This window comes from Astatotilapia calliptera, chromosome 22 (genome assembly GCF_900246225.1).
Source record: "Astatotilapia calliptera chromosome 22, fAstCal1.2, whole genome shotgun sequence".
In the NCBI taxonomy this organism is placed as follows: Eukaryota; Metazoa; Chordata; class Actinopteri; order Cichliformes; family Cichlidae; genus Astatotilapia; species Astatotilapia calliptera.
Window position 1 is genome coordinate 19869006 of NC_039322.1, and position 27287 is coordinate 19896292.

General features: G+C 42.3%; 1 protein-coding gene across 3 annotated transcripts; it reads left to right on the forward strand.

Moving 5' to 3' along the window:
- Positions 1 to 6220: 6220 nt before the first annotated feature.
- On the forward strand, positions 6221 to 26916 carry igf2bp3 (insulin-like growth factor 2 mRNA binding protein 3). Of its 3 annotated transcripts, none has more exons than XM_026155954.1 (15): positions 6221 to 7079; positions 8057 to 8117; positions 13820 to 13868; positions 17174 to 17225; positions 17423 to 17486; positions 18209 to 18487; positions 18607 to 18741; positions 19105 to 19227; positions 19355 to 19490; positions 21315 to 21446; positions 22692 to 22814; positions 22946 to 23020; positions 23225 to 23356; positions 23448 to 23561; positions 23866 to 26916. In XM_026155954.1, the coding sequence occupies exons 1-15, from the start codon at positions 6905 to 6907 to the stop codon at positions 23983 to 23985; spliced, it is 1770 nt and encodes a 589-aa protein (XP_026011739.1). In that variant the 5' UTR covers positions 6221 to 6904; the 3' UTR covers positions 23986 to 26916. The 3 variants fall into 3 exon arrangements, with proteins under 3 accessions (XP_026011739.1, XP_026011740.1, XP_026011741.1); XM_026155955.1 differs by having other exon boundaries at positions 6222 to 7079; positions 22695 to 22814; XM_026155956.1 differs by lacking the exon at positions 6221 to 7079 and adding an exon at positions 7845 to 7893.
- The last annotated feature ends 371 nt before the right edge of the window (positions 26917 to 27287 follow it).

Consider the following 27287-nt stretch of genomic DNA (forward strand, 5'->3'; position numbering starts at 1 on the left):
GCAAGACTTTTATTCGACTGAGTTAATAAAATACAAAGTTCACATGGAGGGGTAATACATTAAAATGCACTAACTTCTTCACCGTTGTGACAGTGGATATTACATAATGAAAAGGAGACAACATGATTAGATTTGTTTTGCATACAATGGTGTTACCAGCCACAGGTACAACAACCCTGCAGAATGCATGAAACCACCATGATCACTCACTCTGTCCCCCACAAAGACAGCTAAAATTTGAAAAGATTGAGAGGAAATGGGATTTTGACACAGCGGATAATCACAAAAGTAAACCTGAAGGAATGAAGGGTCCTTTATCTGTAGACCATGGGACCAATAACAAGGCACTTCATTCAAATGGGGTTAATAATCACTGCTGACATGTCATGGGGCCCCTCAGAGTTATGCATTCATTCCTAGTCATTCACATAATTCTTATGATTTCAAGGTAACTACTAGCTCGAAGGACACAAGGGTCAAAAACTCAACACTTTATCGTTGTCTATATCATCTCTAAGTGTGCCTGAGCATTCACTTTCACATTTTCATGAGTGAACTTGCACTTGTACGTACACTTGTTCCTATAAACATTTGATTGATGAAGCAAATTACAAAGTTGTTTCCTGATCGGACTCCTGTGGTAGCCAAATTAGCGTTCAGCGTAGAGAGCAGGTGCAGGGAAATGAGAGAACCCAGGACATTTTCTAGATTGTATAGTTACATGTGCAGTTGTGGGGGTTTTTTTTTAGTCACTGAAATTGTCCTATGACCCAGGTGTCATGGCAGGGGTCGAGAACCAGAAGGAAATATGTTTAAGGGTTAGCGAGATATTATTGGGATTCCATAAATTACACCTATATACCTAGCTTCAGAGTAACATAGTGTGTTTAGACGAAGAATTAAACACATACACTACACAGATTTTTTTGAGAGAAAGATAACAAAATCATTGCAGCACACTGATTCTACATAAAATGTAGAACTTTCTGAATTTTCCATGAACCTTCACGCATACTTTAACTGTTTCATTTTTATAAAACTGAACCAAACAAGACCAAGGTTTACACCAGGTGCAACCTGTAGCTTTAACATGCCTTTGTGATTAGATTAAAACTGGGAGGAGACGCTTGCAGCGTACAGGACACCGTCTGAAGGTTAAGAGGCAGCAGGAACACTGATGGGGGTACTTCTGAATTCTTCGCATTTAACCAATAAGCTTGGGCTTCTACTTGGAATAACATACATTAACAGTGGTTGATTACCTAAAAATTTCTATTTTTCTGTGAGCTCTGTTCTTAAGGAAATTGGGGTCTTACATAAATACCGCCGGCCTCTTTTAATTGTTTTCATTTGGACCATTATCTCAAATTCTTAATCTTAGTCAGCAGATGCTTTCAAAAATTACATTTCTGAAAGTTAAATTCATTTTTCTATTCATACTTTAAAGAGATTTCCACAAATTCAGCAGATAAACAACATTTTATTACACTAGGAGTGTATTTTATTGCTTTACAAACACTAGTCTAATTTGTATTAACATGTTAAAATAATTAAATAGCCATTTTAAAACATTTTAATGTTTTGCATGCATCTATACCTGACTGCTAAACCCAAATGGGAATCCACACACTAATTAAAAAGTTAATTATTATCTATAATATTTAAAAGCTAGATGGTTGAAGAAAATGCCCATAAACGATTTGTTTTTTAAACACTTAAATTAATGAACAAAAATATTCAAAGTCACAGATGCTCATCACATCACTTTATTTTAAATATTCACATGCTTTCAAGTCACACCTGCATTTCTAATCAGAGGAAACGGACAACTTACTCTGCTTAAGATTCATCAAGTCACGTACTTTCTCGCACAACAAACACAAGCCCATTGCAAAATTGCAAAGTGTTAAAACTCCAAATAACAGCAAATCATGTTTCCATCTTCTTTCAGAAAACAAGTCATTGCTTTTTGGAGGGGGGGTTGGCGTTAAGGAAGGAATTGTTCTTAACACGTAGCACACTGTAACTAATCAATCAAGGTGCTGAAACCAGTAAACAACAGCTGCCAGAGGGGAAGGTTTCCTATAAGAGAGACAAAGCCACATGCTAAAGCATGTTCAGTATAGCTGCAATATATACCAAAGTCTGCAAATGTTCATGTGACTCTGCGTGAAAACTTTTCCTGCTGCATCAACATGTGCTGCTAACCTACACAAAGGCTCCACAACAATAGACTAAAAAAATGCAGTGATCTTCAGTTCACATGAAACACACAAAAATCAACAAATGTTTATGGCGTCAAAGTGCATTTTTGTCCATTTGATGTTCAATTTTTAAAAAGAGAGAAAAAAGAAGAAGAGATAAGTATTCCTAATTACAGCTGCTACAAACGCCATGCTTTGAAGGGTGTGCACTAAGCTCAAAATATAACCAAATGATCAGCTACTTGGTAAATATTTTAATTACAAAAATAGATCAATTAATAAAGGAACAGTTGCTGCCAACTGAAACAAAACAATCGTGTGACGGCAGCTACGTTTGGCCGCTTTTTAAACCTCCCCTCCTCTTCCAGCAAAAAACAAATGAATGATTATTTCATTTAAAACAACAGCATATATAAGCAGTACTATCATCTACTGATGGCATAGGAAGAAGAAACTTTTCCACACAAATTCCCAAGATTTAAGTTGTGTATGGGGGGTGTGTAAGACAAGAAAGCGAGAAAAAAAGAGAGCAGATTATTTTCTGGGATTATTCGTCTTTTTAAAAGAACATAACAGAGATATTTTCTGGAATATTTGCTAATTTGCCAGCAGACTATGGCTATCCCCATTTAACTGCTGCAAGAAATATTCCTTGGCATGTGCTTTAGGGGGCACAAACCGCCATTTTCTAATGAGATGAAGGGTGTCATCTCAAAGCAGAATCTGTGGAATAAACATGCCCTTTTTAAGGGTTTTTGGAGCCTACATGAAAGCACTTGATGACAATAGAAAACACATGTATGGAGCAGAAAAAGGAAAAAAAGAAAAACGCAGTTGCATTAACATCGTTAAGGACATTGTTTGCTTTTAGTTAATGATACTGTAGGCTCTAGATTCTTCTCAACATGGCGTTCACCACAGTCTTCCCTGACTCTTGTCCGAAGCGGTCAGCAACTGGATTAAATGGTTAAAACTCACGTGGAACGACAATGTTGTCAAAGATGCGAATCGCCTCGCAACAAATAAATAAATAAAAACATAATAAAGCAATCTCACCGGAAAACAGAATCCTTGATTCTCTGTAGCCTAAATAGGATTGTGAAAGAGCCTTGCGCTTGGCGACGTAGACTATATCTTGGAGCGAGGCCAGCTCAAAGTTGGGCTATAAGCTCTCTCTGTTTTTTTAACCTAAACAATCTCCCTCCCTTCTTTCCCTCCTTGACTTTCCCTCTAGAAATGTCCTACACTGTGATTAAACAGATCGATTTTGTCAGTTCTTTTCCTACACCGACATTAACCGCAGAAAATCTTCCCACATAGGATGCAGTCTAGTCTGAAACTTTATGTCAGTTTTGCCCCCTATGGAATTTGTCCATAGCGAGGAGCCCTGAAGCTGGGGGCGGGGAGACTTTCTGTACATTCCTCAGCGATACATTCACTACTCCTCTTGCAGAGCCTGCAGCCACACACACACACGCACACGCGCGCGCGCGCGGACTGCAGCCATGCATTGGCTCATTTAAACCGACAGAGACTGGAGAGCAACTTAACATGACTGCTGTCTCTATACATTCAGCCTGTGAGACTACCAGCTCTGAGACACTGCCCAGCTGGCAGAGCTGGCATTCACACCGACCCCCATCCGTGTGCGTTTCGTTATTTCATGAGGAGTGGAAATGGTTAACGACTAATAAACGGGGTTTTAAAAAATTGTATGAGTTTAACTAGGCCGACGGAAAGCTCCCTGGTTTTAAATAACCCTCATATAGATCCATACAGGAGAAAGACTACAGAGATCTAAGCACTCACTAATAAGTTAATAAGAAACTTTTCGGGGAGCAGGTCTTGTAACAAATTATGAAACGATTAAAAGTCGATAGAAAGTTGCCCTAAAGTTGAATTTTAAACCCTATTTCACGCCTTTATCGTTTAACCTATTTAAGGGTTGCCCTATAAATCCAAATACAACATAAAGTTCTCGGAAAGTTTTAAAGAGGGTATTTTTTTTTTTATGCAAAGCGCCTCGGATTGAATCACTGGCGTGTTTCGTTACATCTTCATGCTTCAACCCATGACAAAAGCCAAACTGGGCAAACATGGGGAGAAATGCGTGATTGGCGCGCTGATTCATATAGAATAGTCGAGCCGGGGAACCAATGAATGAGCGCGTTGAGGCCGAGCCAGCAGGAGTAGTGCGGAGCAGGTTTGCGGCCCTCCGATTGGACAGCCTTCTCGACCAATCAGACAGCTCGGTGTGTTTGTTCAGCAGCAGCAGAGAAGTAGACCCACCGAGTCAGCCATGGCCCCGGTCTGTGAGCCAGTTGCTGAAGGGCCAACACTCCCTTTGTAACCTGCTTTACATGGACACGCACACCTTGGCCTGTTCATTAGCAGACGCTGCAGAGACGCGGTGCCATCACCTCAGCTCCAGAGAAAAGCTTTTGTTCCCTTCTCTTTTTTTGTAATGCCACTTGCAGGGCTGCAGAGACGACTACACCCACCTGCACTCACGTTTCTAACTCTTTCTTAAAATACTTTTCAAAATAAGACGACCACAAGTCAAACACGGGCTTACAATGAGTTAAAATAAAAGAATAATAATAATAATAATAAAAAAAAAACACCATGCATTTAAAGGAGAATGAGATGAAAGTTACTGCTATTGTGTAACTTTTTTTTGTAGTTGACATTGTTGCTCTCTGGCTACTTCTAACTAACCCGTCACGCCGATTCATCTAACACAATTTTATGAATGAAAGCGTGCCCTCCTGTATCCCCACACACGATCCTGAAAAGAAAATAGATCCATGCAGCACATATCTAAAGTATACTGTGTCGCGTCTCCTGAACACGTGATGAAGTTTAAGCCTCGCTTTAAAGGTGCTGGGTTTAAAGCTGAACTTTAATATTATAATGCAGAGAGAGATGCATTTGGGTGCCAGCTTGTTTGGTGCATAAATCTGAAACTAATGCTATAAAATGAATGCTACCTTCATAAAAGTTTTCTACTTAGCTCTTCTCTCAAACTGCTTTAAAGGGGCACGGATTCAATTTTATAGTCATTTTGGCAGACACTGCGGCTGAATTATGCTCTCCGTATATTGCAGTAACGTTCAGCAACACTGCAAACTATACCCTGCACAAAGGCAGAATTTATTGTGGTACTTGACTGTACATGTGCTTATAAATTTACGCTTTGGGGGATCATTAGTGTTTTGAAACTTTGTGCCCTGACAATATATCATCCTATTGACATCGCCAGGCATGGATTAATCTGCCAATTAGTCCTGTGCATGCAGAAATGACCCGTGGAGCGACCCGTTCGTAAACTGTCGACCTCTGCCTATGGTTTACAAAATCTTACAGACAGTTGTGTAATGTTTTAAGACACGTATTCCACACGTGATTGAACTGGGCTTTGCTTTACATAGTACGCTAGGGGCACATTGGTGTGGGAGACCCCTCCCTCTTTCAGTAAATTCAAATCCATGCTGGGGTATAGCAGAGAGGATTCGCCATGTGTGATTCGCTCCACATGGCCAACGCTTCGTAGTTGTGCCAAACAGCCCGAAAGACGACAAAACAAATGGCGTGGCTGCACTCATTTCGCCCAAAGATACCCCCTCGACGTGACCAAGAACAAATGGGGCCTGCTGTTGGACTTTGAGTTGTGGATCAGAGAGGGCATGGCTCCACTCCACTCAGAAGATGGATGCCGTCATGGAGAGTAGTAGCCTACGTGTCATTCCCACAATGCGTGAGGGCCCAAGGAGTTTCACAGGACCTTTCCCCACTCAAAATACGTACAACTGAATGCGCTCTATATGCAATTTGACAATATGGTGTCAAAAAAAATCATTTATGAGTGGCCCCACCCCCTTTTCCATCCGTTGTGTCGCCAATATAGCGCACTTAGCACAGCCGTGCGCACAAGCCCTCGCAATATCAGCGTCTCCCTGCTATGGGCGTGCGTGCGCGCACCGCCGTTTTTACTATTCCTCATTTGACCAATGAGAGTCGAGGCTGTGCAGAGAAAGGCACACGAATGTGATTCTAGTAAAGATACACTAGTTTCTCACGGAATCCCTTTACGCACAAAGCTCGCCAGGTTTTTTCCCAACACCAATCCACTCTTCCCCTCCTTTTTTTCTTCACTCCCCTTTGCTGTCCCCACCCCAGACTCCCGTGCAATTTTCCCCAATCCCAAACACTTAATTGAGCAATTGGGATTCCTCACGTGTGGGCTGATTTGTAGTTTGAACACGTGGCTCATTCAAAAAAGCCGGAATAGCTGAGGATTTTTTTCTCTCCCCCCTTCTTCTTCTTCTTATTCTAGGTTCTAGACTTAGAGGCGGGCGCCAGCCTTACCGTGTGTGACATTCTCTGTCTCTTTGCCAAGGGGTTTGGAGGAAGACACAAAGTAGTTTCTCCTCCTTTTCACCCAGCCCGCCATCGTTCGGAGACACGAGATTAATAATTGAGCATTTATTTATTGCGCGATAGAGACAGAGGGGCGAGGGAGCGCAAACGCACCGTGAGGCTGCCAGTTTAAATCTATCTGTGGCTTGAACGACCGGGAAGCACGCTACAGCCACTCCGTAGTAGTAAAGGCGATTTAGGCTACTCCAAACACTGCACATCCGCGAGAGCAAATAACTATCTCTCCCTCAGCGTAAAGATTGTCCCTTTCGGCGCAGAACATGAATAAGCTATACATTGGCAACGTAAGCGCAGAGGCGAGCGAGGAGGACTTCGAAACTATCTTTGAGCAGTGGAAGATTCCGCACAGTGGTCCATTTCTTGTCAAAACTGGTTATGCGTTTGTGGATTGCCCGGACGAGAAGGCAGCAATGAAGGCCATCGATGTTCTTTCAGGTGAGACAATCTGGGGCAAAAAGGTGCTATTAGGAAATTATCCCAAACTGCTGCAATTGTGTGAAGATTGCTTTACTTCTGGTGTTGGTGGTGGGGGGTACCCTATGAGAAACGCATGTAGTTCTGTAGGGTGGGGGTGTATCCAAGCGTTTCTTTCTCTCACACAACCTTTACTTGGCCTTTTGACACCGTGGGGCTCACACAAATGGCTTCCCCCAGGTTTGAGTGAAATTCTGCCCTTGTAATTTGACTGAGTGTGGCTTGGTAAAATGCTAGAGTAAACTGCTCAGTGTGAGCAATGCGCGTTATGTCCGTTCAGGGCAGCGAGCGGGGGTTGTGGAAGCCGTGAAGTGAACCCTTGAGCTCTATCACACAGCCCCAGCTTGGCACGATTGAAGAGTAATGTGTCGTCGCTTTCACCAGTTTCTACTGGAACTTTCACTCTTCTCCAGGTTTCAAAATACAGGCCTTCTCCAACAGCCTCCACTCGCTATACTGTGAAGCCATTTCGTCCATGCTGACACACCAGGTGGTTTAATTGTGTTGGCCTACATTTGGCCAACACAAACTCAGGCAGGCAATCCACATTTAGCTTTTTTTTGTACATTAATCACTCCAACCCTTCACGGCTTGTTGTCTAATTTCAAGTTAAGCGTGCACCTACAGAACACGTAACAGCTGAGCTAAACTCGTTCACTATTTTTACGAATAGTGCTAATGTCAGGCTCATTTGTCCTCGTGCTACCAGTGGCTCGCACACTTTGAACAATTTGTGCTCCTATGCGAGAAATATCCAGCTCGCAGTCATGCTTATGTATGCTTCTCTGGATTTTTAGTAGTAAACATTAACCCCTGTTTTCTTTTTTTGGGGGGTGGTTGTTTACTCAGCAGTATGGAGGCCTACACGAGATGTCATGTGGTTAATGAAATTAACGTAGCTGTATTTTGCTAATTTAAATTTCTCTTTTCTTTTTAAGGTAAAGTTGAACTTCACGGAAAAGTTCTCGAAGTGGAGCACTCGGTCCCTAAACGTCAAAGGTACGTGGGTTTTTATTAAATAGTGCTTGGTTAAACTCGTAAAAGCCCCACATATATTTTTAAATTGTAGTCACCCTCTCTTCCTCGTCACACTCTCTTTTTTTTATTTATTTATTTTTTTACTTTGACCTCGTGTGTGTCTGTGCGAGTGTGTTTTAATAATGCTGCATGTGTGTTTGTTGCCAAGCTTTACATATTTATTTTAGTTAAAATACGTACGCCCATCACCCCCCCCCCCTCTTTCTTTTTTCCCTGAATGCTTTTTGGGGTCAAATAAAAGGGGCGTATGGCGCTCTGTTCCTTCCTCTCGCCATGACTGAGGGGGTGCTCCCAAAACCGTCGTGCATTTGAGTTAAACCACCTCATGGTTGTCTTCTCCTCGCTTGCTCCATTCCCTCGTGTGTATGTGTTTAGTGTATATGTGCAGTTCTTGGCGATATTAAAGCACAAAGCTCAGGGCGAGTACCAAAGTGTGCAGGCTGAAATGTGTGCTGAGTGAGTGCAGGCTGGATTTGAGGCGTACAGGCCTTGTGAAGTCGTCCATTTGAGAATGATCTGCCCGTCATTCTCCCTTGTTTGCCCTACGCTTCCGCCCTCCTCAGCACATTGTGCTGCTGTTGCATGAGATGGACTCCAAACGCGAGTGGAATGGGAGGTTTGGGACCCAAGTCACGAAAACCCTATGGTTTCAGAGTTAGACGCCCGTAACCACACTGGGCGGTTCGGTGTATGATTTCCAAAGGTGCACAATATATTTTTTTTGTGTGGTTCTCGGAATATGTGCAGTGGACTTAAAAATAAGGGCCATTTTTGACATGGAGTGTGTATTTTTATATTATTTGATGGCGATGCTGTTTGGTGAAAAATTAGCATTTTCCTGAATTAAATTGCTTTTGGTTGATGATAGTTGCGGCAATTTCTGACTAGTATTGCAGGTTTGCATTGTTTGCTCTCAACGTTTAACTGATCTGCTCTTATGTAAAGAAATGGGTCACACTTGAAATTACAAATTCCTGCTGAAACACGTTGGCATTAAAAAAAAAACTGCTCCCCGTGACTTGTATTTATTTAAAGCGTTTTGGATATAAAATGGAGCAAACGCAGAATTCGCGAGACCTTTACATGAAATGTATTTTCCACGTGGACATCACAGAAGCATTTCCCGGTGGGCTGTTGGTCTAAATTGTAGCTTGGTTAAATAAACCAGGTGTACTTAAATGAGAATTTGCGTCAGATCTTCAGACGTCCCCTCTAAACGCTGTGGTGATTGTGTTTTTGTGCACACCGAGTCGAGTTTGCGCCACATTTCAGAAAGGTAAAAAAACGTGCCCTCCCTTTGCTACATGGAACACAGTCAATGGGAACAGTATTCTGAGTATACGCTACACACACGCGCATACACACCAAACACACACACGGACACTGGGGCCCCTCTTTGCACTCCAGCTTGAAAATATGAACTGGGGGGGGGCTTGGCCAATCACCTTTGAACCTATTAAGGGGGAAGTGCTAGAGCAGACGAGGATCAAGGGTGGGGTGGCTATAGTTTGGAGTTCATACAGATTCCACTGAATACGATGACATGGTTTGTGGGGATGTGGTATTTTTATAGTTTCAAGCGAACCAGGTTAGAGCCCAATTACATTAAAAAAAATAATAATAATTTTGTGCGTATTCTCATGCCTCTATCACGCGTGTGACCAAAGGGGCACCAAAATTATGATCTATGCATTTGGTGTAACATTGGGTTTGTCTTAAGGAGTCTTAAAAAATGGGCTGTAGGCATTAACAGTATAACGCAACGTAATTATTTAATTGGAAACTCATTTTCTGCACATACACGGCGCTTTTGGTTATTTAACTTTGAGTTAATTTATGAACGTTTGCTTTTTACGTTGCGTGACCTTTTCCTAAAAAAAAATGTGTTAAAGTCTTTTGAAGCAAAAAAAATCCGCCATTTTAAAGATAACATTCACTTATTCTCGCCAATATCTCCTTTATACGATTGTTCTGTGGAAAGCCTGTAATTTTTCTTCAGCTTAAAAATTCAGTTGTGTAAAGCTCTGACCTAGTTTCATATTTTCATGTATTTGTGTACGTAGACATAAACCCCCCCCCCAAAAAACAACTAATAAATAAATGGTTTTAAAAATCTCCTATGATGCAATTGCACCACAGGTAAACCCAAATTGAGGTGGTGTATAGGGTTGAATTCTACTCGCTACTTGGATATTTTTATTTTTTATTTTTTTCCAACAACGTAAAAAAATGCAACTTGCCCATTCCCACGTGCACATATGTCACATGTACTGGAAGAAAGAAAATGGCATGGTTGTAAGGGGGTGGGGTATGTGTATTTGAGAGGAAGACCGACATCAAACACGCATGTTTAAATGTACACAACTTCCTTTAAACTCAGTTCTTTAGTAACATTTTAGTACTGGTGATTTTGTTTCTAAAGCTGGGTTTAAATTGTAAATTAAATTGAGACAGTACTCAAACTTCTCATGGTTGCTTATAGAAATCACTCCTAGTGTAAGAATTCTCGGTCACAGGGTCAGCGTGGGGCCCCACCTGCACCCCCCCCTCCAAAAGAAAAAGATGAGTTGGGGTGCCAGAGAATTATGAATGTGGCCCCTTGTTTTACTTGGACTGCAGGCAAATGCTAACTCTCCCTCAGTCTAGACTCAAATCAGACTGGCATTGCACTTATAGCTTGTTCTTAAACCTGTTCTGTAAGATCTGAAGGTAAAGACATCGGTGCATAATGGCTTTTCGCATATGGCAAGCTCTAACTGTTCAACTCTGGAACTGCCAAGAATTTCAATATATCCAAATGCATTAATGTAGTTTATTGGGTTCATGGTTTGCATGCACGTAAGGCCTGTGAGGGCAGTGGAAACCAGACTGTGTGGAGTTCAGTCATTCAGAACCTCTGCCTTCTGAATAAGCAGTGGCTGTGGATGGGCGTTGAGCACAGACCTCGTGTGTTTCTCTCTGTCAACAATGGTGTTGACGTACAGTGCTTCATTATGGGGGCGGGATGAGTGAGGAAAAGAAATGGAGATGACTACAGGTATCATGTAGCATTATTCTGCTCAACTTATGAACGCTGTTGTAGTATACATTTGCATGCTTGTGTATACGTGTCTATTGAAACCACCTGTATGCACGGTCTCCCATCAGGAGGCCACAGGTCTCAGCTGGGCTCCAAGAATGGGGACGAATGTGTAGAATGTTGGTCCGTTTGAAAGTAAATAAGGTGCTCGGCCTCCTCCTGGCCATCACATGACGAGCCAACCCTAGTCACTCTTGGCCCTCCCTCCTTTCCTCCCCCTCCCACTTTTAACCCTGCTCTACATGTTCCTGTCAGTGGACTTGTCCGTGTCCATGGCAACGGGGCCCCACCCCCACGGGGCAGAGAGGGCCCTTGTTACCCTTGCTTGAAACTGGGCTATCCCCCCCCATACCACACCCCACTCACACAGCCTCACACACACCCACCCCTCCCCAAATCAAAGACTGGGACTGGGGAATGTATACCACCCACACCCCCCCACCCCACCACATACCCTGGCTGACTTCTTGTGTGTGTGGGTGGGTGGGTATAGGTTAATCCAACTGGAAGTGCTTTGTGCATTTGCACATTTCGCATGGCGTTCCCACCGCAATGCAGAGCATACCAAATGTGTGGGGAGATGCTGCAAGATCAGCCAGGAATGGCACAGTGGGCCGGAAAGGGCTGAAATTCCTGGTGGGAGTTATTTGGGAAGTTTTCTTTACAATTTGCCCATTTAGAGTTAAGTAGTTTCTTTAATGCGTGGTACTAAATATATTGTACCCCTATAAGTGTGACTGTAGTCCTAGTGGCTAAGTTGAGTAATTTCAGCTTTATGGCCCTTATTGCAGCGGTCTCCAACCTTTTTTGCGCCACAGACCGGTTTATGCCCGACAATATTTTTCACGGACCGGCCTTTAATGTGTCGCGGATAAATACAACAAAATAAAACTGGTACCGAAAAAAAGATTTATTCATAACACACGTGAAAAGACCCAGGAAATCCGAGTTAATGATCAAAACGATAACAAAATAACGCTGAAAACCGATTTAAAAACCCTGAAAACCATACATTTCACACCTGAGCCTCAACTCTCGCGGCCCGGTACCAAACGACTCACGTACCGGTCCGAGGCCCGGGGGTTGGGGACCGCTGCCTTATTGTACACATGCAGTACAATTTTTAGTGTGCGCACATTCATGTATGGAAAGTTTCAAATTTGTGTAGTGAATCTTGATCTTAAAAATTAAGTTCACTGTGTAAAAGGGGAGTTCATCAATGCTGCATGTTGAAAGGTGCCATCTTGTGCAAACTACCACACTGTTAATGGTCTTTTTAGAAGAAAAGAAAAAATAAATCTGCCCTGTACATGTAGATCCAGAGGCGCTCGGGGACATTTGAGAGAAAAGGGGGTGAAAATATGTAGTGAAATTCTAGACTTTACACAAGGGGCAAAAATGTGCACGTAACGCTAAACTGACTGCACGGAACTGTGTGTGTGTGTGTGTGTGTGTGTGTGTGTGTGTGTGTGTGTATAATGTGCGACGTGTGTATAATGTGCATGTAAAGGCGATGTGGAACTGGTCTGGGGTCAAGGTTTCATTCGACGTCGTGTGTGTGCGCGCATGCCTCAGCTCCAAGCCATATGTACGCCTTTTCTTTAGGTGTGTGTGTCAACAGGCAGTGGACTTTGGAGTGGCTTGTACTTTTCTCACATTTTTACACAACATGCAGACAGACCCTTATGAAACTTAGAGTAACTGATTCAGAAGGCCTACTGTCTGCATGACCTCCACACATAACCACTACACTTATGCAGCTGTAAACATAATGAAAGTGGGAGCCATAAGCAATAATTCTGTCTCAATTATTCCTTCCTATGCAACAATGCAAAACTCAACTGTTTGTCTTCACTTGCGTCTTCTGCATGCACACTCTGAGCAAGTGCCTTTTTTTTTTTTTTTTTTTTTTTTTTTGAGTCTTCCTATGTAGTGTGATGTAAGAAGAGATGAGGGGGGAACAACCCAAAAAAACCCAATGGGTCTGAGACTTGAAGTTGTTAAAATCTCATGATTCTGTACTATAGGATGCATGCTAGAGTCAGGTTGCGTAGATGTGTTTTCTTCCCCCCCCCCCCCCCCCAGCTTTCTTTGTGATGCATCTTACTACTACCACCATCTGTTGGATTTACTTTTTCCCCCCCTCTTGTCCCCTTCTTCCCTTCTTCCCCTTGTCACTCGTTGCTCTCTGTAACACAGCTGGTAATTTGGGAGAAGGGCGTGGTGTATGTGATTGTGTGCGTGTGTTACATTAATTTGAATTTTGGGAAACTCGAAACTAAACTACCCCACTTTTTTTTTTTTTTTTTTTTCTCTCCTTTCTATTTCATGCAGGCTGTTTCAGTACACCTGAGTTTAGAGTGGAATTAAAGACCTTCTGTCAGTGTCCATCTTACTGAGAAATAAGTCCTTTGGGGTTTTTAAAAAAAAAAACAAAAAACAAAACACAAACCTCTTCTGTATTATCCTTGGTATTGTCACTTATTAACTAGCTGTTGCTTTCTCTTCCATCTTTTGTCCCATCTACCTTCACTTTCTTTATCCATTCACCCCTCACCCTCTTTCCCTCTTGTTCTCTCTCCAGGAGCTGTAAGCTGCAGATCAGGAACATCCCGCCTCACATGCAGTGGGAGGTGAGTGCTAACAGGCTGCTAACCGCTTCCAGGGCGGGGCACCATGGGGCAGCCCAACTGGGCTCTCATTTAGTGGCCTCTGGAGTTACCTTGCCTCCTTTTGGGTTTCAATTGAGCATGCACTTGATGATTAGTTTGACTTTGGCTGCTGTAGCTTAGTGCAACATACTGACCGGTATCGGTGGGTAAGGAGGGTGGGGGACTCTTACTAATGTCACTAGGCAGTTGACAGTCGGGATTAGAGATTTTAATTTGTTTTTATTAAATTTTCACTACCTTTGAGTGTTGTGGTGTTTTGGCTTTTTAGGGAAAAAAAAGATTTAATGAGGGTAGACTCTCCAGATGATGCTGACGGGCTCAGGCAGGAGTATGTTTGTAGCACTGGATCTACATGCGTTTGCTGCTCGCAGAGACTTGTAAAACAAAAAAGCTGCATGCTGATGTTTTTAAATGGGGAAACGTGAGTTGATTGTTTTGCCATGGTGTCCTTCACCACTGATCACATGGGCTTGTTTGTGTGTGTGTGTGTGATGAGGCTTTCACTTTCAATGTGTGTTCTTGCACAAAAAAGTGGAAATGAATTAAAAATAAATCAGTGTTGTCTGAAGGGTTGTGAAAGATTCATGCAACCCAGGGGTTGGCCTGGCTTTAAGTCCTCCTTTAGTGTATGGCAGTGCATTATTTTTTTCCTTTAAATTGTCATTTTACTTGTTTGATACTTGTGAATTTTTCTTTGTCTAAAACATACAATGCATGTGGGTATTGGTAGTTTTATTATTTGCTACAGGTATCAGTACCTGACATTGAGAAAGGTGGCAAAATAAAATCAGCCTTTGCTCAATTGTATGCAGACCACTGCAACAGACACATCTGTAATGCTTTTGTCAGGTTTGTGAGATGGTTAGCGGTGCAAGCTCACATGGAAGTGAGGTGGATCTTAATTTGCTGGACACATTTTACGCAATGCACAATTTGAGGCTTATTACGCTGTTGCATTAAACTGTAAAAAAAAAAAACCCTGTATTTTAAGCATTGTCTGAAATAACAGTTCAAGACTTAGTGTTTGCTATTCAGCTCCAAAATGACAGCTGCTACATAAAGTAGTATTTAACAGGGTGTATTATTTGACTTGATTTTTGAGTTTCATAGTGTACCTTGATATATTAGACACCCCCCTTCCAAAAAAACCCCAAACAAATTTTCTCTTCTGTAAATTCTTCAGAAAACTGATTTTTAAATTTTACAAAATTGTTCTCAGATGTATAAGTTCATGAGGTTAAGAAGTGAGTATTCTGACGGGTTTAAACTAAGCTGACGTAATTAATTTGCCCAAAAGCTACACGTGAAATGGGGGGTGGGATGAATACCAATAGAAATGTTGAGCTTTGACATGGTCAGGACTTCAAGGCCGTTGCCCGATTAGTAGGGGAAAGAAATGGTCTGTTGAGCAACAGTATGTGTGTGTGTCATGCGTAGCACCTTTTTTTGTTTTTTTTCTTTTTTGTTTCTCCCCCCCCCTGCATTTAAAAAAACAAAACACAAACTGGTGTCTGCTCCACGTTCTTACACACTAATCTGTTGGGAACACCTAAAATTTTTTATGTGAGCTTAAATTGCAAATTTTTGAACTTTGGCAGTGATTTTTTTTTTTTTTTTTTTTAAAAGCTTTAAAATGTTGCAATTTATCTAAAGTCAAAATTACGCACTTGCATGTGGAATGTGGCAGCTTTAACACGGCTTTACGTGACTCCCTCCCCCCAGCTACATCACCTCCACTGCAGAGGTTTAGCTGTCTTGGTGTGTGCTTGCACCGCAATTTATATATTAAAAAAAAAAAAGGAATAATAAAAAATCTGCTTTGTCAAGACCATGGAAGCCAAACAAGAGAATTCATGTTCAATTGCACAATTGTTCCACACTGTTCTGAACTACAAGAGTGTAAAGGTTAATGCATGACTTTAGATTTCAGCCTGCTTCAGTCAGTATGATCAAATGGCTATGGACACGCTCAGGGTTTTGTGTTTTGTGTAAGTAATGGTGGGCTCGCTTTGCCTACGCATGTTCCTAAACTCCAGCTCCAGATACACCCATGTATGTATGTACCTATGTAGCGAGGCAGCTTTCTCTAAAGGTGACATGGAGATTCCTCTCCCCTCAAAAGCGAGGGGGGAGGTGATTTAGAAGAATGGAGGAACTGAATAGAAAGAGGTCTTTTGATGCAAAGGCCTTGTTTGTATCTTATCAGGTAGATAAGACAAACGGGTCATATTTTGTGTGTGTAAAAACCTTCCAGCTAGAGAATGGTGGCGAGAGTAGCAGCGTGTTCACGAGCTGTAGTGAGTGGGTGGGCCTGGACTGTTTCCCCTTCCCTTCCATGTGCGCTGATTCACAGAATGTGTAGCATGAACTCACACCCCTCCCCCAGCTGCTGCTGTTTCCTGCTGGAATGTACCCCACCCTTTCCTGAATGGCCTGGATTCCCATTGGCCAGACTCTGTAGATGGACAGGCAGAGTAGCCAGCCAGCAGCCAGTAACTCCTAGCTTCAGGGAACTCGTATCGGTGCTGGAGCAGCCAATGATGGAGAGTGGAGATGGCAGAGAGGCGGGAGGCAGTCTGGTTGGTAGGGTTGGGGTGCGAGGTGGGACAGGCGGGGATGCGGTCCTGTTGGCTAGAAAGTGGGGTTGAGCTCCTGAGGGTGTGGCCATGGGTTCAAGCATGGTGGAGGTCTTAGCTCAGATGGGAGCCGGCTCGCTCCCCCCTCCTCCTCTCGCTCACATTTGATCACATCTGTGAAACGAAGTCCCGTGGTCTTGGTGGGGTTTTCTGTTATGTGCATATGCTAAGGTTTCTCCCAACACGCCTCTTCTATGTGTGGATTCAACATGCTGATGATCTTAATCTGGTGCATTTGCCACTATTCAAATAAATCCCACAAACAAGTCCTTCATTATGCAATTTATGCTTTTGTCCGCCTTTTACAGCGTTTCTAAGATTTTCTATTTAAAATGTTTTATTTAAAAAAAACCAAAACAATTAAAAATAAAGAATGAAAGGCACCAGCTTCCCACAGGGAGTGTCATAATTTGAGTTGACAAGCTTTTACAAGAAGCAGCTAATTTATCAGTGTAACTCATCTTTGAACTTGGGTCCAGAATTGGTGGAGTATGTCCTGGCAGTGGGCTAGGCCTGTTCTTCTGGATGATCTTCTGTTCACCAGTGGGTTCAGATCAAATCCTTTAGACACAATGTACTCATTTTTTATTTATTCATTTTATTTAATTTTTTTCTTCCCTCTCCCCTCAGGTTTTGGATGGTATGCTTGCTCAGTATGGTGCAGTACAGAGCTGTGAACAAGGTAAATATGCTGTTGATTAAGCCTAGTGTTACAAGACACACCCTGCACTGAAATCAGTTTTTCCAAATCCTTCCTTACTGTACAATTGTTTTCAAGTAAATGCTTTATTAGCTTCCTAATGAAATTTTAGAGTAACCCAGGTTGGTCAACTTTCACCGTCATTGTTGGATGTGTGCTGACTTTGTGTATTCTCACAGTAAACACTGATACAGAGACTGCAGTTGTCAATGTTCGGTATGCTACCAAGGACCAGGCGAGGCTGTGAGTATGCACACACAGTGTTCACGTCATTAACCTCTATCTCATCTGTCTTGATGCCTCTGACATGAATCTGCTCAAGCTCCCCCCCCCCCCCTTTTTTTTTTTTTTCTCCTCCCCCCCCCCACATTGTGTTCGACACCACATCAAGTTCCTCTGTCAAGTGTTCTTACAGTGCACCTGATTTCCTCCTTCCAACACCCAGTCTAGTTTAATTTGACATGCAATGATAACTGGGGCTGTGTGTGTGTGTGTGTTGGAGATGGAGGGGGTTAAATTGGCCATCTGGTGCCCCCTGGTGTACATGTATCATACTACTCTGCAAGAGTGGTTGGAAGAGTCTCTTGGAATAATTGATCAGTTCATTAAAAATCTAAATCCTTGAGGCTAATGAGGAGTGAGTGCTGACAGGATGACTGTAAGGTGGCGTTTGGCCAGATCCCCAGTACCTGCTGGGAATGTTGAGTTTGGACCTTGTTCTTAAGACACAAATAATTTACATTAAAACCTCTTTGTTTAAATGTCCCTACCTGCTTTTTGGTTTCTTCAATTAATGAAGAGTCAAACTTGAAGCTTTGTGTAGTGTGTTTTTTTTTTTTTTTTTTTTTTTTTTTTTTTTTTTTTTTTTTTTTTTACTCCATGTCTGCAAGCCTTTTGCTCTTAAATTAAACGTTCGGTGGTAGCAATCGAGAGGTTAACATGCCAACATCTTTAATTCTTTTCAGGGCAATGGAGAAGCTGAATGGATCTATGATGGAGAACTATACCTTGAAAGTGTCCTACATCCCTGATGAGACGGCGGCACCAGAGGGTACTCCAGCAGGGGGCCGGAGAGGCTTTAATGCCCGCGGACCCCCTCGGTCTGGCTCTCCGGGTTTGGGCGCCCGGCCTAAAGTGCAGTCAGACATCCCGCTACGCATGCTGGTTCCCACACAGTTTGTAGGGGCGATCATTGGCAAGGAGGGCGCGACTATCCGCAACATCACCAAACAGACCCACTCAAAGTACGTACACGGAGGTCAGGAATTATACTCGGCATCGCACGTCAGCGGTGTCCTCCTTTCCTTTTCTGCACTGCTGGCCGTTGAGCAGCGATATGATGAGCGCCTTTTCTTTGTGTCAGGATTGACATCCACAGAAAAGAGAATGCAGGTGCTGCAGAGAAACCCATCACTATTCACTCAACCCCTGAAGGCTGTTCGAACGCTTGCAAAACCATCATGGACATCATGCAGAAGGAAGCCCTTGACACAAAGTTGTGAGTTTATAACAAAATAAGTAAATGTGTACCTTAGTTCAGTTTTGTCACCTATTAACCTTTGGCTGAATCTACTGTTACACTGAACTAAAATGAGGGTATAACTGCAAACTGTGATGCTGTTATTTATAATTTTATAAATAAATCACTTTGACAAATCGTATCAAAGCTGCTTCATAAAAACAGCTTTCCACGCCCCTATAATGGCTCCCATTTTTAACTTCTTACGAGTTCAGACGTCATATCTTGGCTTTGCTTAAAAATATATCAGCCCTGTCTGTTTGCAGCATGTAGGAAAAGTAATAGAACTGATTGTATCAGATTTTGTTTTTCATTTGACTTCGCAACCTCTTTTTCCCACAGTACTGAGGAGATCCCACTAAAGATCCTTGCACACAACAGCTTTGTGGGAAGATTAATAGGTAAAGAAGGACGCAACCTGAAGAAAATTGAGCAGGAAACGGGGACCAAGATCACAATCTCACCGTAAGTTGCAAAGAGTTCATTGAAACTCTACCTATTGACAGTTTGCAGTCTGTGAGGTTGGTTTATAAAATTACACCACACTTAGAACAATAAGTTCTAATGCACCTCCAACCTTTATTCTGTCCAGTCTTCAGGACCTAACCCTGTACAACCCAGAACGGACCATCACAGTAAAGGGCTCCATTGAGGCATGTGCAAAAGCTGAGGAGGAAGTGATGAAGAAGATCAGGGAATCCTATGAGAGTGACATGGCTGCTATGAACGTAAGCAATTTTTAAAAAAAAAAATTAAAATTTGAATGAATCACTTTTTAAAAGGGGAAATCTGAAGTAACTTTGTTCCAGTAAATATAAATGTGACCGGTTTCTTTAAAAGTGACGTAGATGGTCTGTTAATGTTCTTGGCTTTCAAGTACACTGGCCAGACATGGCCATTAAACAGGCCCCGGGTGGGGGAGGTGGGGATTTTCTGGCAGGTCTTAGAGTCACCAGGATACTTTCTGTGATTAGGGTTTACATAAAATCAAGAAATCAGATAACAAATTAATCTGCCAAGGAACTGGAACAGTGACGTTTACATGTACGGGAGTGATCTGAAACTACCATGGTGTAATGGTACTCTTTCATCCTCAGTTTTCTTGTAAAGATACGTGTACATTTTTAGTGTTTTATTATTTGTTTATGTATTAAGTCTTCAATACAAAAGACACTTCCACATGTCAGGTATTGTGAAATCAGTAGAAAGGAATACTTTTATTTTTTTTATTTTATTTTATTTTTTGCTACTCCTGTGGGTGAAGAGGAAATTTTTCTTAGTTTCCTAGCAGAGCTCACTAACCCCCAATGTGTCTGTGGAAATCATAACAGCTCCAGGAAATTCCCTTGAAGGCTAAGGAAAGGTGCATCACTGCTTCCTTTTAGCATGGGATCAGCTGGACCTCCCTTTTTCTGAAAGGAAGAGGAGGAAATCCCATCTCACGATTCAAACGTTACACATTTAAACCATTCATGAAAAACAAACTGTCAACGTAACTGGGAAGAGGTGCAGGTCATGTAAATGTAAACTAATGGGTCATGGCAATCAAATGGGAAAACGCACTTGATATTTTGAGCCTTCGCCAGCAGGTTTTAAACCACAGGTGATTCTTGCACTGCTGTGATTTTCTTTTTCTTTTTTTTTTTTTAAATCTGCGTGTAAAGTTGCCTTCTATGATCTCATTAATTATACATTTATTCCAGTTAAGCTCTGTACATGAAGACTGAGCTATATCAAAATAATACCAATAAGTGAAGTCAATCTTTTAGCACACTTAAACTGATTTTCTTTTTTCCCCCCCTTCATATCTTTCCTTGGCCTTTATTTATATATTTTCCATCAAAATTGGGGAGGGGGAAACCCCATAAAATTGTGGCGAGGGACTGTACCATTAGTCTTCCTTCTTAGCTGTTGAAACTGAGTTTACAAGGAATGTGAAAAAAGCTGGAGAAGCTGCACTGTGCGGTTGTTTACCAAGTGGACAATGCCTCATTTGAGATTTTCTGACTGTCCTAGAAAATATGCTTCAGGCTCACAATTTGATTCATTTTGCTTGTCCAGGGTTTGCAAAAGTCCCAGCTGAAGTCGAGCTGTTTTTTGCTTCGGGAGTTGATGTTTAATTCAGAAAATTGTCAGTTTTTTTTTTTTAAGTTTTCTTTACCTAAAGTGGTGCATGTGCAGACACGAATATGATTTGATGGCAGCTGTTGTTGGAAGTCTTTACTTGTCCACTTCAGTAGTAGAAATTCTGTGATGTAGCGTGGTTAATTGTCCAGTGCATCTTTCAGCTCAGCTAGTGAGTGGGCGTGAAGTGTGCTGCCTCCAGGCTGCAAGGAGCATTTCCAGTAGTGCAGGCATATCTAAAGGAGACAGTTTCCTGCTGTGAGAAATTAAACTTAAAGCTTGAGGGTTTTTTTGTTTTTGTTTTTTCTTTCCTGGGGGGGGGGGGTGTATTTTCCCTTTGTCCAGAGATCATGTGTGATAGCAGTGTTGGTTAGATAATCCATGTGGTGGTGATGTGAATTGCTAACAGAGCTGTCCTTTCTTTGCAGCTCCAATCCAACTTGATTCCAGGCTTGAATCTGAATGCTTTAGGTTTGTTCCCCACTACAGCAACAGGCATGGGTCCCTCCATGTCCAATATCACACCTCCCGGAGCCCATAGTGGATGCTCATCATTTGGAGTAAGTGAGACACTCTTGCAGATATGTGCTTACTGCATACACTACATTACACAAATCCAGGGCAGCCCATGTTTAATTGTTACGCTTGGTGTGCTGGTTCCTTGGGTCAGGTTGGTGAAATCTGTTAGAGTAGAGACTTTGTCTTTAGCCACTCGGTATCATGTTTGTTTTTTTTTCCCCTTTAGTGCAGTCCTTATGGGGGTGAAGGGCCATTTTGGGCTCCTATGCTGTCAGCGAGTAGCCAGTCCCTTGCTGTAAGTTGCCCATCCCCAAAGTGCTTTGCACGGCTTGTGGCTGCTTGCTGTGGGGTTTTGTTTTGAGTTTATTTATTTTTATTTATTTTTTTAGGGGGGTTGCATCCACTTTGTCCTCTTGTGACATTTGGGCAGCTCCTAGTGTGTTTGTGAAGTGAATAGGGAGGCTGTCTTTCTCTGATCAGTTTCAGGAGATTGTTTCTGCTAAATGACATTTGAGTTGTCAGGGAAGGTGAAGGTTTGAACGGCAAGTTCATCCTCTGAATCAACAGCCCTTCTCCACATTTTGTAGCCTGCCAAAGCAACTTGTTAGTGTGCCCTCAGCTGGCACATGGACTGGAAAATTGGACTCGCTCCAAAACCAACAAGTACTACTTCTTCTGTTGTTTTTTTTTTTTTTTGTTTGGGGGGGAGACAGTGCAACCACCTCCCTTTCAGATCTTGAGTCAGCCGCACTAGAGACTGGTGATTTCCTGGTCCAGTTTGCATTAAGGCTCCATAGTGTAATAGCTTATTTAAACATTACTGTCCACTTGAGATTTTTATTTTTTTTCCTTAGCAAAAAATAACAAGTTCCATCTAACGGTAAACCTTTGCATTAAGCCAACTCGGACTATAGCTTCTGTAAACAGAATCGGTGTGCAACTGTTTGCCAAATGTTTTAACACCAATCTGAGCATGCAGCACGTTCCCAAAAACACCCAACGATTTTGGGAACATGCTGATCAGTAATGAGTAGGAACCCCACTGGACAATAACGGTAGCATCTGCGTTTACTGCTGCGGGGGCAAACATGCCTCTTCTGATCAACCAGTGATTTCAAGCAGAGGGTGTAAGCGCCGATGACACTTAATGAGTTTAACAGCTTCCACAAGATCGACTGTTGGCATTTGCGCGTTGGTGTTTGAAAGTTGAGCAAATGTTCTGGGGGGGGAGGTCTGTGCATGCGATCTTCTCCTAGTCGCAGTAGTACTAAGCTGTTTATATCCAGCAGGGACACCCAGAATCGGAGACTGTTCACCTGTTCATTCCTGCACTTGCAGTGGGCGCCATCATTGGAAAACAGGGTCAACACATCAAACAACTGTCACACTTTGCCGGAGCCTCAATCAAGGTGAGTGATTGACAGGAGGGTAGAGACTCTGAATGTCAATGATAACATTTTGATGCTTGCCGTCTTCCCGTTTTCATTTGATGGGAACTGGAGCATAAGTGAAGTTTCTTTTTCTTAATGACCTCTTTCAGATCGCCCCTGCAGAAGGAATGGATGCGAAGCAGAGGATGGTCATCATTGTCGGACCACCAGAGGCTCAGTTTAAGGTGTTGCACGTTCACAGCCAAATAAATGCATTAAACTCTCATGCTAAGATTAAAAATTAAGATGTCACTTTATTTAATCATAGCGGAAGTTTGCATTTATCTTGATTTTATTTATTCGCGTGTTAGTGGAGCAGAAGTATTTCTGAAAGAAGTTTTTACCTAATTCGGTAGGATTAACCTGTGCTTGAACACATCTGACTGCAGGCTCAGTGTCGAATCTTTGGCAAGTTAAAAGAAGAGAATTTCTTTGGACCTAAGGAAGAGGTGAAGCTGGAGGCGCATATCAAGGTTCCCGCCTTTGCTGCTGGACGAGTTATTGGGAAGGGCGGGAAAACGGTAATCTAGATTCTTTCATGCCCGAATTATATTCAGTTTATATTTTTGCCCCCAATAAATGTTTTGAGTTAGTTTTGATCTGTGTGTGCAGGTAAACGAACTGCAGAACTTGACCTGTGCAGAAGTGGTGGTGCCCCGGGACCAGACGCCTGATGAGAACGACCAGGTTATAGTCAAGATCAGCGGACACTTCTTTGCATGCCAGGTGAGTTGCATAAAAGAAAAGTGCTCTGGGCATGTTTTTCTGACACTGAATAAACTGCTATATATTCTTTGCCTTTCACTGTAGCCATACAGTTAATTTCCATTTATAACAAGAACAACGTTATGCACGCTGAGATGCTTCCAAAATTGATTTAAAAAAAAAAAACAACTAAATTTGGCTATTTGTCTAACATTTTGCACAGGAGGTCAGCATTCTCAGGGCAGATTGCGTGGCATCCTTGTACACTTCATTTTATGCTTTGCTCGGCAGTTTTAGCTTAACACTTGTTCCTCTTGTCACCTAGCTGGCCCAGAGGAAGATTCAGGAGATCCTAGCCCAGGTGAGGAGGCAGCAGCAGCAGCAACAGCAGCAGCAGCTTAAGCCTGCATCTGGACCCCAACCTCCAATGCCACGCAGGAAATAAACATCCAGCGGACCTGGAGGAACGGTGACCGAATCTTGCAAGAAGACTCGACAGAAGGACAGATGCAGCAGAGTCCAGGAAGGGGAGAAGACGATGACGGCAGTTGGTCCTAATGCTCATCTCAGGGGTTAAAGGTTGTTGGAGCCCAACCAAACATCCTCCCCTCGTCTTACTTGGGACTGCATAGCTGATTTAAGAAAAAAAAGAAAGACCCTGCGCCTCTAAAAGTTCCACCCACTCCGCCTCTCTGCATCTCTGCGAGAATGTACTCCTGAGGGCTCCCACCGTCGTCACCTGCCCTCACAAGTGCGCACCCCTCAACCGCTCTACTCATCCCCAAAGGATGTGTTTAAACTTGTATTTTTTTGTTTTCTTTTTACACTAGAAACGCAAAGAAATAAGGACCCCCGCCCCCTCCTATCACCGCCTTGGTGTTGTACTTTAAACATGACAAGATGTTTTGGTTGACTTCAGATTTAGCGAACACCTGGTCTATATATATATTTTTTTCTTGATGTTTAATTGGTTGGTGAAGCTTTCTTATGAGTTTTCTCTGGAATGGAAAAAGGCATTGCTATCAAGGTCCTGTTTGGACCACCTGAAAGATTTATTTGGGGAGGGGGCGTGGGGAGGGGGGTTGGCTCAGATTGTGTGGGTCATGTTTAAGGGGGGGTTGTTTTAGGACAGGACCCCTGAAAGGGTGAATTATATGGGGCGTCCTGCCCTTGTGATAAGTGGCATTTTATAAATTGGGATGCATTTTACAGATAGACCTATAAACAAAAAAGAATTATATTAAAAATATATATATATTTAGAGTTGAGGGCAGCGCCACGACTGACACAGGGAAATGGTGCCGAACTGCTGCTGCCCAGGAAAACCAATTAAATATGCATTTTTACTTAACTACCTCAGGATCTAGTACCTCAGAAGAGAAAAGATATTATATATATGAAAAAAAATTGTTCCTTTCTTTTTTTATTTTGCTTTGTGGTGTTTTGTATACTTTATAAAGCTGATAGTCTTTGAACATTTTTATTTTTTTAAGAAAATTTAAAATTTTGGTCAGCTGCCAACTGACCTTGCCTTCAACTCTGGTGCTTTAGGTGGCATTGTACATGTGTATGTGTGACTTAAGATGACCCTGTACATAAAGTCTGTTTGTACATAGCAGCCCCGGAGCAAGAGTTGGCGCCCCCTCAGCTGGCGGCTGACAGAAGTATAGAGAAAATCGCCTCAGTTTTTCCCCTGAGGGTCCACCATCTTCAGAAAGAAGTGCAAAACAACTACGACATGCAAATAATGCCAACCGTACATGACTGCAGCAATGCAATTTTTCTTTTTAAATTTTTTTTTTTTTGGGGGGGGGATTACCATAGTTAATGATAATGGTACTTTAATTTGTCAAAATTTCCTTTCACCTTCCTATTTGAGGGCTGTGGTCAGGGTGCTGCAGAGAATACTGTAATGGGGTCCTTCCTGTAGCTGCCCTCAAGTCAGCAGAGCATGTGTTTGTGGTCTGTTCTGTTCCCAGGCCTCCTGCCACCTTTGTTGGCGAGTGTCTTAGCGAGGTCAAAGCCCCCACTAGGTTTAATTTCATATAGAGCGAGCTTTGTCATTTCAGAGTGGCCCTTGTAGCAAGGCCATCAAGTCGATGTCGTTAACTGCCTGGTGAGGGTAGGGGGAGTCACACTGATAGATGCAAACGTAATTTTTTTTTTTTTTTTTTTAAGTTTCAAGGAAAATGATTTAAACAAAAGGATGTCTCTGTAACCCGCAAATGTACTTGATGTTTCATTTAGTTATGCTTACTGGGAATAACGAGCCAGGATAGGCGCACAGACCATACTGGGTGAACCCTGACTGGCGTTTATTTTAGGGAAAAAAACGGAAAGGAATCCAAAAACGTAAAGATACAGTTATTTTATTTTTTTTTCCATGCCGAATGTAAATATGTTGATTGTGGTAAAAGTGCTTGAGTGTATCCATGCTTCCACAGTAGAACGCCGTCTACCTCAGCTGAGGGGGCGGGGGGTTGTTGTGGCACTAGGCACCCAGCCCTGCCCCCACTGAGCGCCAGCGCGCACTGATACCTCAGTCCCCCAAACACTTTCTATTTGGGCGCGCCTTCCTAACACCGTGCTTAACTGAGGGGCACAAGTGATACTTTAAAAAAAAAAAAGTCCCTAACATCTCCCATCTCCCTGCCAACCCACCCTTCCCACAACTTCCCCCTTCCTCCAGTTTATTTTTGATCTACCTCTTTAGAAATGTATTTGAAGTAGAGGCATTCTTCTATTTGTCAGAATTTAACCCTTCTCCACACCTCTACGCTCCCCTCCCCCAGATAAGATTAAAAACTAAGATCATGAACTCTTTAGAATTGAGAAGAATCAAGTGATCAATTTTTTTTCCCCCAGTGTTTATAAATATATACATGTCTTGACTTTAATTGAAATCCTCGAAACAATAGTTATTTCCTTCTGCTCTCTATTTTTGGTGGTGTGGCTTCCATGTGAACTTTTGCTTGAATTTTTCTTTTTGCATTCAGTAGCTAAAACAAGACAATACAGTTTTTTTTTGTTTTTTTGATAAAGGGCCTGCCTATTGTTTCTGATTTGTAAGACTTCAAGATAGATAAAAGAAAAAAATACAGGACTTTTCTTTTCTTCCCCTTTTGTCTTTCTCAGATGTTACACTCGCTGATTCGGTAGCTGTTTTGTTCTGTTAGCATTTCTTGGCTGTGTAACGTGGAACATCCTCCTTGGTATGGGACAGATGAGGGACCGGGCCTGAGTTTTTGTAAAAGTGATCAAACTTCAGCTTGATATTCTCTCCTCTGCAACAATGCTTGTGCCCCTTCACCTCCCCCTCACACACAACTCCACTTGTCAAATGCCTCTAAATAAAGAAAAACAAAATGGAGAAAAACATTTGACACAAATGCATTTTCTTCTAAGATGACTGGGATGCTTTAACTTTTACAGTTAAGTATGATATTACAAAGTGTTTGGGAACCCCAACTAGAAAAAGTCCTGCGGTGCATAGTGTGTAAAAGTCAGCCTCTGCTGACTCTGTAGCTGGAGTTTTTCAGACCTGCTCATGGTCTGGGTTTCCATGACGGAGCAGATCCTGAGGGTGTTAGGTCCTTGGTTAAACTGGATATGTGACAAATGGCCTTTATAATTGGGTTGACTGACCCTGTCAAACATGGTCTTTATTTATCACAATAGGTTAAAGAGAAAAATGGACTCACCTGCTCTATTTTCTATGAATAACACTAAAAGAAGCTGTGGGAAGTT

Bases quoted from the DNA above. Each gene is read 5' to 3' on its own strand.
- igf2bp3 (XM_026155954.1), top strand. From the start codon at position 6,905: ATGAATAAGCTATACATTGGCAACGTAAGCGCAGAGGCGAGCGAGGAG. The intron at 13,869-17,173 runs GTGAGTGCTAAC...CTCTCCCCTCAG, and splicing joins CGCCTCACATGCAGTGGGAG to GTTTTGGATGGTATGCTTGC. The intron at 21,447-22,691 runs GTAAGTGAGACA...GTTTATATCCAG, and splicing joins GTGGATGCTCATCATTTGGA to CAGGGACACCCAGAATCGGA.